Source organism: Cheilinus undulatus, linkage group 4 (assembly GCF_018320785.1).
Source record: "Cheilinus undulatus linkage group 4, ASM1832078v1, whole genome shotgun sequence".
Taxonomy (NCBI): Eukaryota; Metazoa; Chordata; class Actinopteri; order Labriformes; family Labridae; genus Cheilinus; species Cheilinus undulatus.
The window spans coordinates 15395415-15408306 of record NC_054868.1 but is presented as its reverse complement, the minus strand read 5'-3'; the positions used below and the strand labels follow the sequence as shown (position 1 = coordinate 15408306).

The following is a 12892-nucleotide window of genomic DNA, read 5'->3' as shown; positions in this document are numbered from 1 at the left end:
AAAAACTGTTAAATGTCTGAAAATTTCTCTGCATGAGAACACTGGGTCTGTTGAAAACTTTGGGTATTCTGTTCCTACTAAGAAAATTTTCTAGTTTTTTTTTTCCTTCTTTTTAAACACCATGACTTTTTGAGTTTTGTATTCATTTGGATGAATTTTTCATTTTGAAGGTTGTATGAGTAATCCTGTGATGTATTCATGTATACATGCAAATATACAGCGTGTAAAGTTTCTGCTCATGTAACTTTCTAAATTGTTAAGGACTTTAAAACGAAAGTTATGAATGTAACTACGGTTCTATGAATCCCAAATGACTGCCAGAGGCGGTGCTTAAAGCACTGAATATTCCCTTTGTGCATGCGTAGTTCGAGTATGTATACCAACAACGTCACTTGTGACCCCTGGATGGGCGGAGAGAGGTTATATCTTCCGGCGTCAGCCAGGGTTCTGTTCCTACAGAATCTTCTTGCGGATCACAAGGATTCTGAGTACTTTCGTTCTATTTCATCCCTGCTGACCGCCAGAGGCAGTGCTTAAAGCACTGAATGACTTATACCAGCAAAGTCACGAGGAATCCTGCCATCCTACCTTATTGGGTAGAATTGGAGGACTCCAGCAGGAGGGACACCCTCAGGGGATGGGGAGTGGCCACATTCACCCTGTAGAACCTGGCGAATGTGTTTGGCGATGCCCATGAGGCAGCGGCACATATGTCCTCCAAGGGTACTCCCCTCAGGGCAGCCCATGACGTGGAGACGCTCCTAGTAGAGTGACAGTTCACGCCGGATGGCAGGGCACGGTTACTAGTCCTATATGCCTGCCCGATGGCGTCCACAATCCAGTGGGAGAGGTGCTGCCTTGAGAGAGTGTGACCCTTATTAGGGCCGCTGTGGCAGAGAAAGAGCTGTTCTGACCGCTGAACGTCAGCAGTAGCTGCAATGTAGGCTGTCAGGGACCGTACTGAGCACAACAGTTCTGGCTTGCCCCCACCCTCCCCTGGTGGGGGGTTAAACTGTGCAAGCCTTAAAGGCTGGTTGAGGTGCGAACGTGTCAGCACTTTCAGGAGGAATGCTGTGTTTGGCCATAGAGTGACGCCTGAGTCGTCTGGATTCCACCTCAGGCAAAAGGCGCTTACTGACAGGGTGTGTAGCTCACTGACGCACTTAGCTGAAATAATGGCTAGTAGGAATGCGGTCTTACATAACACCCACTTCAGCTCTGCCCGTGCCAAGGGTTCAAAGGGAGGCTGGCATAGGGCGTCCAACACCAGAGGTAGATCCCATGGTGGAGTTCTCAGGGCTCTTGGGGATGCAACCTCTGAGCCCCCTTAAGAAAGAGGGACACTAGATTGTGACTCCCTACCGTGCCATTGTCAATTCTAGCATGTCGAAATGATATTGCCGCCGCATACACTCTCAGGGTAGAAGGCGACCTGCCATCTTCCTGAAAGGGACTGTAGGAACTCCAGGACAGTGGGCACAGTGCAACGCACTGGGTCTTCCCCCCGGGCAATGCACCAATTGGAGAAAAGCTTCCACCTGTTGTTGTACTGCAGGCGGATGGATGGTGCTCTGGCATTCATGATGGTCCACCTGACAGGGTCTGCGCAGCTGCTCAGCAGCGGGTCGGGCCCTCCAGTGGCCAAACCCACAGTTTGAGGCGCTGAGGATTGGGATGCCAGATCCGACCCCCCCAGCTGAGACAGTAGGTCTGTCCGTTCGGGGAGGCGCCATGGCGTACCGTGACAGAGTCTGTGCAGCAGAGGAAACCATGACCTTGCTGGCCAGAAGGGGGCCACCAGTAACAACCTGTGACCTTTTGAAGCACTCTCTGAAGTGTTGGCCAAATCAGAGGAAGCGGCGGAAAGGCATACAGAAGACCTTCTGGCCAAGGGTGGGCCGGTGTGTCCTGGCCCAGAGGGCTGGTTGTCTCTGTCAGGAAGAACCAGAGGGGGCAGTGGGTCGACATTTCTGAGGCAAAGAGATCTATCTCTGCTCGGCCGAAGAGGCCCCAGATTATGTGCACCACCTCTGGGTGAAGACGCCACTCCCCCGATGGGGGCTTGGGACGGGAAAGGGAATTGGCAAGCTGCTCTGCCTTCCTGGTAAATACATTGCCCGCAAGCTGGCCAGACGTGGAGCTGCCCAAATCAGGAGGTCCTGGGACACCTGCAGCAGCTGTGCAGACTTGGTGCCACCCTTATGGTTTAAATGGAAGACGGTTGAGGTGTTGTTCGACCGAATGAGCACATGCCTTCCTCTCAGATATGGCAGGAAGTGCTGGAGAGCAAGATGCACAGCTCGTAGCTCTAGCACATTCATGTTTTCGGTGCGATTTCGCCCTGACCACTGTCCCTGAGTTGTCCTGTTCTGCCACACTGCACCCCATCTGAGGGGCAGGCATCTGTGGTGACAACCTCTCGTCGGGATGGGCCTGAGCCCATAGGGACACCCCTGGACATGTAAGACCTGTCCCTCCACGGCACCAGGGCAAGGATGCACTGCTGTGACACTTGGAGCTTCCGGTGTCTGTGCTGTTTGGCATCCAAGTGTAAGCTGTTCAGCCATCTCTGCAGAGGGCGCAGCGATAGCAAGCCCAGCAGAACAACGGCAGAGACCGATGTTAGTTTGCCCAAGAGACGGAGGAAAATGACGTAGGGCAGTAGCCTGCCGCTCTGAAAAAGGAGAAGGAGGCGCAGAATGTTGTCCACACGGTGAGAGGACGGAATTGCCCTCATGATTGCTGTGTCCAGAGTGACACCAATGAAGGTTGTGGTCTGGGAGGGGATTAGACAGCTTTTCTCCAGGTTTACCTTGAGGCCCAGCTGGGCCACATGGGAGAGAAGGTGAGCTGTGTCCTGGACCACCTGAGCCCGGGATGGGGCACAGATTAACCAGCCATCCAGATACGCCAGAATTTTCATGCCTTGAGACTGCAGAGGTGCAAGAGCTGCCATCATGCATCTGGTGAACACTCTCGGAAAGTCCAAATGGAAGCACCCTGAACTGCCAATGGCAGACTCGAAATGCAAAGCACAGAAACTGCCTGTGTTGTGGTGCAATTGGGATATGAAAGTAGGCGTCCTTGAGGTCTAAGGACGTATATCATTCCCCCTGAGCAACAGTTCATAAGACCTCTGCAGTGGTTATCATATGGAACAGTAACATTTTTATATACCTGTTCAGTCCCCTCAAGTCCAGAATCGGACGGAATCCGATTGAAGTAGATTGAGTAGAAGCCTCTGTGGTGCGACAGAGGATCCACAGCCTGGATTGTGTTCTTCGCCAGAAAAGCGGATAACTCCTGGTCCAGTGCCAGGGCTTTCGCCGGTTCACTGATGATGGCGGTTTTGACCCGGCCAGAGGAAGGGGGCCGGCGTCGGAAGTGTAACTTGTACCCGTGGGTTAAGGTGGAAACCACCCAGGAGTCCGAAGTGTGTGCAGCCCAATATTTGAGCTGCTGGTGTGAAAAGTACCTGACAGCCGGCCCCGAGACCTCAGTCTTGGGCCCCCCGCCCCTAGGGGCCCTGGAGGGGCAGTGGGTAGGATCCGGGGCTCAAGGTGGTCTGTAGGACGAGTGGGCAATGCCACGAAAGTCCCCGGCACGAAAGTCCCTGGCCAGCCTCTGGGCGGGATGTGGAGGCCCACGCCAGCCGGTGGAGTGAGTCTGTGGTGGTGGGTGGGTTCGAGGGCCAGTTGAGGGGCCCCTGGGCCTACTGGGGGGAGGCATGCTTCTGCTGAGACTTGACAGCTGCTGCCGAGTCTGCCGAGCTTGAACAGTTCGCTTCAGTGCCGCTGAGCCAAACAGCTTCCCTGGTGTCACTGGAATGCTCCTGAGGGTCCTCCTACATGCCTCTGTCAGGGGTGATTGTGCAAGCCATACCTGGCAGCGAGTTTGAACCAGGAAGGACATCATCCTTCCAAGTTCCCTTGACATCAGTGCAAAGGCCTGCAATGACGCATCACTGAGACTAATTGAGGAGGTCTCGACTCTGCCCTCCTGAAGGGAGGCAGAGAGGGCAAACATGAGATGAGCCAAGGAGTTGCCGATATGACCGGCACATGCTCCGGCATTATAAGCCCTGGTGAGAAGGTCATCCGTGACCTGACACTGGGGTTGAGGGCACCTGACCGCTGGCCACAGTGCCTCCTCAGGAGACACAATAAGGGATGCGATGGCAGGCTCTAAAGCCAGCATACAATCTCTGCCGTTGTGGTTTGTCTACATGGAATTGCCGCACCTGTATTTCATCACACATTTCCAGAGCAGAGCCAGAGCCTAGAGCAAATGCAGAGCAAATGACATGCAACTCTGATGAGGTAGTTTTAGTTCATAATGATGGCTACGGAAGAGCAAACAGAGAATTCCTCACGTGCTAATGTAACAAATACAAAGCTAGTTGTCCCTTGAATCTATAGTATATCCCTTTAGTAAAAAAATTATAGAATGTTAAAATGCATATTCAATTATTTGACTCAAGTACTAAAGTTGAGTACTTTGTTAGATTTTAGGACTTCCATGAAATAAAATATTTTGGATTCTAGTTGCCATCTATAAATAAGAATGGTTTACGGAGTTTTATGATATCACTTTTGTGATATTTGACTTTGTGGGTTGTCCTGCAATTGGAAATTTGTGGGTTCGATCCCCAGCTCCTACTGTCACATGTCAATATGTCCTTGGGCAAGACACTTAGCCCCAGTTTGCGCCCATGTTGGTTGCATGTAAATAGGTATGGATGCATATGAATGGGATTGGCTAATACTCATGGCCAATTCTCCATAGCAACCTCTGCCATCAGTGTGTGAATGTGGGGTGAATGGCGTGAAAGGGTGTGAATGGGTTTGTGTGACCTGCAATGTAAAAGCGCTTTGAGTAGTAAGACGACTAGGAGAGCGCTATACAAGCTGAAGTCATTTACCATTTAAATGTACCATCCTCTACCACTGTCTTTCTTTGTCTTTTGCTCTTTGCATTCTGTGTCATTCTTATTTCTTTCTCCCTCCTTGCTCAGTCAGTTTGCCACTGCTTGTGTTTCTGCTCTTTTTTCTTTTCTTGAACACCTCTTGTCTTTCTTGTTTTGCTTTTTTACATCTTCGTCTTATATCTGCTTCAGTCTTTTCCACAGTTTACATTGCAAAATGGTGACTAATTTCTCTCATCGACTTCTCATTAGATATTCAACCTGATGAAGTTTGACAGCTACACCCGTTTTCTCAAATCTCTGCTGTACCAAGAGTGTATGCTGGCAGAGGTGGAGGAGAGGCCCCTGCCTGATCCTTACCATATCCCAAGCAGCCCAACCTCCAAACACAGCACCACTGGTTCGGAACGTTCCAACATTTCAACACCCAAGAAGGTAAAATTGAAAGGCTACCACTTGACTTTGTACTATATTTTTCCGAAGTATTAGTGTCTTAATATGCAGAAATTTATTGTAGGTGGTGAAATTATTCAGAAACTGTCAAACCAATTAGGTCACAGTTGAAAAATTCATATTTACATAATTTGGAAAGACCTGGTTGTCCTATTCTTTATGTAAACCCTGCTTTATTTACTTTGTTTCTTATAGGAGGAGAAGAAAAGCAAGTCAGGCAGATCTTTAAATGAGGACTGTCGGGATGAGTCTGGAGACCGGAAGAAAGGCATGTTTTTCTCCTGGTCTCGCAACAGGAGCTTTGGGAAAGGCCCCAAGAAACGAGAGCTGGCAGACTTCAACTACAGTAATTAGTTCTGAGCATTTTAATCAAATTTTTTACATAAACATTTTTGGCTGACCACTGAGGTCAGCCCTACAGATGGCTCTGTCTGTGTCTGACTGGCTGACTGACTGACTGACTGACTGACTGACTGGCTGACTGACGGATCCTACTTTCAGTGTCATACCATACAGAGTTGGGTTTGCTTGTACTGAAAGCCCTCAGTAGTGTCTGCCTCCATTGTGGTAAATAGAGGCATACATACAGAGTTGCACTGTGGGCTGGGTTTAGTTATACTAAAAGCCCTATAAACAGCTGTCTCCACTATTGGAAATATCTCAGATATAGCTTCAGTATTGCGTCGTTTTTCAACCCTATTAGCTTTTCATGTTGGGAAAGATGTTTTCACTTTTCTGCTGACCTGCTTCGTCATGACTATGTGTTAGGGGGAAAGGGTTACTTGTTGTGTGAATGCTTTTATACAATGGCTGCTAGTGGAGCGATTAGCTCAAAATTAGCAGCAGCTGCACTTTTATCAAAACTGGACGTTTCTTGATAAAAGCAAGTACAGAGAGGCACACTGAAAGCTTTCCATGATAGAAAAGGTGTTATCGCTCTTCTGCTGACCTGCTTCGGCATAAGTATGTCATAGTTAAGAGACCTGCTAATGGAGCAATTAGGTCAAAATTAGCCACAGTGGCATTTTTGTCAGAAATGAACTGCAAGCACAGAGAGTAACACAGAACGCTTTTGGTAACAGAAAACGATGTCGCTCTTCTGCCAACCTGCTTCGGCATGAGTATGTAATAGTTATGGGTAAAGGGTTGTTGTAGCGAGTGGATGTGTACAAGGCCTGCTAGTGGAGTAATTAGCTTGGATTTAGCTGCAGCAGCGGTTTTGTCTAAACTTGACAACATCTCTTTATTAAACATGTGCAGAGAGCAACACTGAAAGCTTTCCATTAAAGAAAAGATGTTTTCACTCTTCTCCCAGTCTGCTTTGGTATGGGTTTCCCATTATCATGATGGGCTTGCCCAGCACATCCAGGGCCTGCTAGCATGATAGCAGTTAGCTTGGATGTTGCTGTAGGATCGCCTTGACCACTTCTCTTTTAAAAACCAGAGCAGAGAGCCACACCGAAGGCTTGTCTTGGCAGACAAGATGTTTTGCACATCTCCTGTAGTGACGTTTAGGGGAAACGCACAAAACAGAATAAAGGGAGGATATTTCCTCCTCACTGTTCTGCCACTGTGTGTGTGTGTGGGGTGCTCAGGGCTCTGTGTACCATTCAGTCTCCACAGAGAGAGTCAGGGAGAGGGAGAGAAAGAAGAAAATGTAGCCATATACAATTAAGCAGCCAGTAACAATAACTACATAAATAAGGAAAGTAGGGGAGAGTGGGGTGAGTTGTGCCAGTTTTTACTCAAAGTGACTTTAAAGTGAGGCCATGACAGTAATGCCTCCAACTTAAGTATGCGCCTATATTTCAGGATGTGGTGCATCCCTGGGAACAATAACTTTGGATCTGAAATAAACTGTTTAAGAAATATAGCTTTCGGAAAAAAAGTGGTCTCGTGGTACAACTTGCCCTGGTGCGGGGTAAGTTGTGCCTTTGGGGAGGATACGTTGGGGTAAATTGTGCCAGTGATTAATGAAGATTATTGAAGTATAACATAACATTTTAATCTCATAAACTGTAATGCTATATAAAAGCAAGACAAATTCAATACCAAATTACTCATTCAGGGTTTATTTAGATATCGCCACCCTATTAAACTAATGGCATAAGTCATATTATCTATTTTTTGGGAAAACACAAAAAAACTTAAAACACATTATATGATATTTGTGAATCATTTCAGGCAAAAAGGCTTTGGCAATAGATGCCTATTGACATACATAGAACGCCGTCTGTCATTTATATAATGTATACGAATAAAGTGATTTAGGCCAATTTCTGAACATCTCATTGTGACTTAGGCCACTTAAAAACTGAATAAAACTGCTCTTTAATAACAGTGCGAAGTCAAAACTGAAATCAGTGTTAGCTAAATTAAACAAATGGCAAGTAAATCAAACACTGATGAGGCACGCCCACCTCCTCACTCCTCGAACCGTTCTTGGCCCTTCTTTGTTGGGTTCTAGGTGTGTAGGTTTCGTTGTGTGGTTGTGTGGATTTGTTAGGGTGGGTGTATCGGTGTGTGGGACTGGGTGTGTGGGTCTGGGTGAGAGGCTGTGTGGGTTAGGGTCTAGGTCGTGTTGGTCTGTGATTTCTGTCTCTGGGTGTGGGGGTCTGGATTTGTGGGTATTTGTGTCTGGTTGTGTGGGTGTCTGGGTTTGTGGGTGTGCCACTGGCACAACTTAACCCAGGCCCTTTGGCACAAATCACCCCAGGCCCACTATTTTGACAAACTAGCATGATCCAGCATTTTAGAGCGAACATAATGCTAACTTATTGTGTAGCCTACTGAAGCACTAAAACATGCGTGAAATGTTTTCAAACTTGTCTGTAATTGTTCAGACACAAGAATCAAAAGACCTTGATCATAGAAATTTTACTTTGAAAGGCAAAAAACAGTTTTTTGAGCTAAAATGTGCTTACCTCTCATGCTATGTGTCTCTCTTTTATGCAGGATGAGTAAAATGGATGGCTCTTCAAAATATGTGGTCACATGACCAATTTCTTTTGTGTTTTTCTAGAAAATTGGGGTAGCACTACTTCCCCCTGGCACAGATCCCCCCACTCTCCCCTACCTGGTTGTGTAACATTATGTAAAATGTAGTTATTTTTTCAGTTTTATGATTTATTTATATTTCCTATGCTCCAGTTACAGTTTGATTTATTTGTGACAAATTTGGACAAAGAAGGGCTATTTACTTTATTATTATTTTTATTTGGATGGAAATCACAGAAGACTACTCACTCTGTCTTTTATGTTTTTGTGTAAAAAAAAAAAAAAAAGTTCAACATATTAAAAGTTATAAAAATGGAGCTTGATTGTCAGCCAAAAAATATAGTTTTATATTAAGCATTATGTAATTTTTTTTTTGTTGTTTTTGTTTTTACTGATATTCTGAGAATAAAAGAATTTAGTCCAACAGTTTTTTGAAAACAAATTACATGCAGCTGTATCAATCATGGGTCAAAAAAATTCTTAATCTTACTATGTCTAAGCCAAAGTGGTACCAAATGAAGAGCCCTTTGGGAGCCAAAAGAGCTGGCTTTTTTTTTTTTTGCTGATATGACCATATGATCCGGATCTCTGAAGAGAGCAGGAATTTGGATCGTTCGATTCTCAATCCACAGACATTAGGGAAAGCACCATTACACACCCCAGCAAAAAGTCACTCTGCCAGAACACACAATTTAGTCAGGCATTTCAGTAGGCATCCCAGACAGATGCGGTCAGGCATATACTAGGTTTGAACCTAATGTTGTTTAGATCCAAAACCAACATGGTTTATGCCTTGAGAATGAAGCCATTGTAGGGATAGTTCAGTAGCACCATTCAGCAATCAGTGAGTCTATAAAGTCTATATTTCCCACCAGGAGTGGTTCCTTTTATGTAAAATGAGCACTTTCAAATTAACTGTTTATTTCAGTGGTTCTGTTTGGGTGATAGCTGTAGTCAGCTTAAAATCAGTCATCCCATTTTTTATGCAGTTTCTCAGGAACACTATGGCAAGTTTTCCTTAACATCCTCATGAGGCAAGGGGTAGAACTGATATTTTGAGGGTGAAAGGTTTTCATTCTATATCTTTTTCCCATTAAAGCTGGCTTCTTGATAGAAAAAAAAGAAGAAAGTGATGTTAACTAGATATTAGTCACTAGAATAATTTGTATCAGTGTTGTAACAACTTCCATTGTCACGCTATTTTTTTTATTATTCTTAATTTACGCTGTGATTAAAGTGGTGACAGATGTGGATGTAAACTATAACATGACTTTTTATTATTGGCATACAGAGAATTTAATTTAGTAGGCTGGATACAAAAACAAGTTTATCTTCAAAGCACTGCATATTTTATTTTTCAGATTTTTCTGGTAGCAATGGTCGCCGTGAATCCCAGGGATCGTTGTCATCAGGAGCAAGTCTGGAACTAGCAACATCAGGGTTGGGGAGGAACGAGGTCAGTCTGGAAAAAGGCATTCCCAAATAATTATTCAGGATATTGCAGTAATGCAGTCATTGCTTTTTCATCGTTCATTATTCATTGTAAAAAAACAACGTGTCAAACAGCCCTGACAAAAAGAGAATGCTGAAATACTGTCAGACTTCAACCTTGATTTCTATCATCTCCTTATCTCCTTTCTACTTTCTGTCTCTATTTTCTTGTCAGGGTGAAGTTTCCCGTGGTGGGGTATCAATGTCAACAGAGCGAGGAAGTATCGCCCCCTCCAGGCAATGTAACATAAGCTTGCCTGACGGCTCATACTGTTCTGTGCCACTGAGGGCTGGTGTGTCTATCAGAGACTTACTGCAGGGAATCTGTGAGAAGCTCTGCATCAACCTTGCAGCTGTAGACCTCTTCCTGGTTGGAGGGGAAAAGGTAAGTCTATATGTCTCAAGCCAGTTTCATTAGTTTGTTTTTTTTAAAATGATTCTGTTGAATCACAATTCAAAAACAATGTCTGATTTTCATTAGTTAATTTTAGGTAAATTTTTTACTTATTATGACTTTTGTCAGTTTCAAGTTATTTCAGTGACCATTGTGGGGTTTTCTGTCTTTAATGTAAAGGTACCGACAATTTTGTTCATGTGTGTATTTTGTGCTTGTGTTCATTTATGTACTCTGTCCTTTTGGAAAAAAAAAAAAGAACTAGGGCTGCAAGCAGCACTGAACGTATCCTCACACCTTCATGCACCTGAGAGTTGCAGCATGTCTTGTTGATTTGGCATATTGGTCCAAGAGGCATCTTGCAAAGCAGATGAATACGCCCATTTCCTTGTTTTTTTCACTGGTGAATCCATCTTGCAAAGCTCCCATCTGAATTGTTTGGGCCCGGTTAGAAAGTGACAGGACTAATCAGTGACGAGGGGCAGTAATTTCAGGCGCAGCAGAGTCGTGACATAAACAAGCAGCAGCAAGAGCTGGTGCAGTTATGGAGAAAGACATTAGCGTGGATTCTGCTAAAGCGCCAGTTTTATCAGAACTTAACTACATTTCTTTGTTAAAAAAAGAACAAAGAACAGCAGTGAGTTGTTTTCTTCTCAAAAACGACAAAAGTCGAGTACTGACATGTCTACAGTCGCCATGTATCGCGTTATTTCTCAGTAGCTGCACACGCGCAGCTCGATAGCAGCTACGTCATGTGTTTTGTCGCTCTGATTGCCCCGTAGAGATGTGACAGACAGAACGTTCACCCAATCATACTCTGAGTTTTTCAAAGCCTCTGCCTTTTCTCAGACGTTTCCTATTGAAGCTTTCCCAGATGGGTGTATGTAACAAATCCATCTGGCATGTCAGGTTAGCTGTGCTGAATATCTTTACCAAACTCTTAAATCCTAGGTTAAAGAGGTGCGGGGGTAACCTGACATGCCAGATGGATTTGTTTCACACATCCATCTGGACAACCTCTGATAGCCAGCATTTGGGAAAGGGCAGAGCCTTTGAAAAAAAACTCAGAGGGTGATTGGGTGAATGTTCTGTCACATCTTTACAGGCCAGTCAGAGCAACAAAACACTTGACGTTGTAGCCACTACCGAGGTGCGCATGCGCCACTACCAAGGAATAAACCCCATATAGAACAGTGTAACGCAAACCATGGTGACTATAGACATGTCAGTAACTGACTTTTGTCATTTTTGAATAGAAAACAACTCAGTGCTGTCCTCTGTTCTTCTCTTAATGAAGAAATGTCGTTAAGCTCTGATAAAACTGGTGCTTTAGCAGCATCTACACTAATGTCTTCTGCCATAACTGCACCAGCTCTTGCTCCGGCTTCTTGTTGCTGCTTGCTTACGTCACGACTCCAACGCGCCCAAAAGTACTGCCCCTCGTTGCTGATTGGTCCTGTCACTTTCTAACTGGGCCTAAACAGTTCAGATGAGAGCTTTGCAAGATGGATTCGCCAGTGAGAAACACGGAAACGGGCGTATCCATCTGCTCTGCAAGGTTAGTGCTTAGGCTGATTTTTAAAAATATTGTAGGGGCACCACTGAGCCCAAAAGCCACAACCAGTTACAAAACCAATATGAGTCCTCTCCTTTAACCAAAGGAATGTTTTCTACTAAGTTTTATAACTCTACAAGTGTTTTTTAAGCCCTGAAAATATTACTTCCTGTTTCACTGTGGCAACAAATCGCCATTGCAACCATACCACAGGCAGATTGTTAAATATGGCAGAAATGATTACCCTAATATTTTAACACAAATTTGATTCAAAAGTTGTGTGATTTTTTTCATTTCTTGAAGGATTTATAGGTGGTTTGGGAAAAACATTTCTTCATGCTGTTAGTTGCAGGCGCTATGTTTCAGAGAAAAATGTGCTGCTGCCACTTGTTCTGGCACACATTTCCAATAAGCACACAAAATCTAGTTCAGTTACAGTGATGTACAGGTAAGTTCTAAGAGTTTGAATTGTTTCTGGTGGGACAGCACTGCTAAAATCGTAATTTAACATCATGCCACTTCCCCCAGTTCAATAAAATCTTCACAGGTATTAGAGTGCTGGCGTGTTGATATGTTCAAACATGCACCTAAACCAAGCAGCAACCTTCGGTCCTGAAAAATAAAGCCAATGTGGAAGTGCAAAAAATTGCTTTACCGCGAGTGTCCACTTGAGGCTGGCTGCAGGAACACGAGAAGTCCCATCTGCACACATGTTAAACAGTCGGTTTTGACACTAGAAATAAACTGATTTACAGCCTGGTTCAAAACACCAAACGTGTCTCATTAGCTAATGTCTTACTGTGGGGGGGGGGTGAATTTTTTTGTACTATGATCGTTTGGATTATATTTAGGATAAAAGCTGACTGGCGCGTCTCATTTGACTGACAGATAGCTCGGCAGGCAGAGGCTCCGTTTCTGTCAACTGGAGTGCTAGCTAGCAGGCTAGACAGGAAGTCGCGCTTAGTGGGCGGGCTGTTAGGTTGATCCAAAGTTCGGTTGAGACCGCAATTTCAACATGGAAGCCTCCACGGATTGGCTTCAAGAGCCGTTTGAGTCCGCCTATTGTAAGCAGACGACT

General features: G+C 44.9%; 1 protein-coding gene across 5 annotated transcripts in view; it reads left to right on the top strand.

The window, feature by feature from the left end:
• rgs12b (regulator of G protein signaling 12b) overlaps positions 1 to 12892 on the top strand; it is a 131828-nt gene that overhangs the window by 104561 nt on the left and 14375 nt on the right. For all 5 annotated transcript variants that reach the window (XM_041784925.1, XM_041784928.1, XM_041784927.1 and 2 more), the window contains exons 10-13: positions 5177 to 5359; positions 5573 to 5723; positions 9736 to 9830; positions 10041 to 10250. In XM_041784925.1, coding sequence (XP_041640859.1) covers positions 5177 to 5359; positions 5573 to 5723; positions 9736 to 9830; positions 10041 to 10250 — 639 coding nt within the window. The remainder of the gene's footprint in view (positions 1 to 5176; positions 5360 to 5572; positions 5724 to 9735; positions 9831 to 10040; positions 10251 to 12892) is intronic.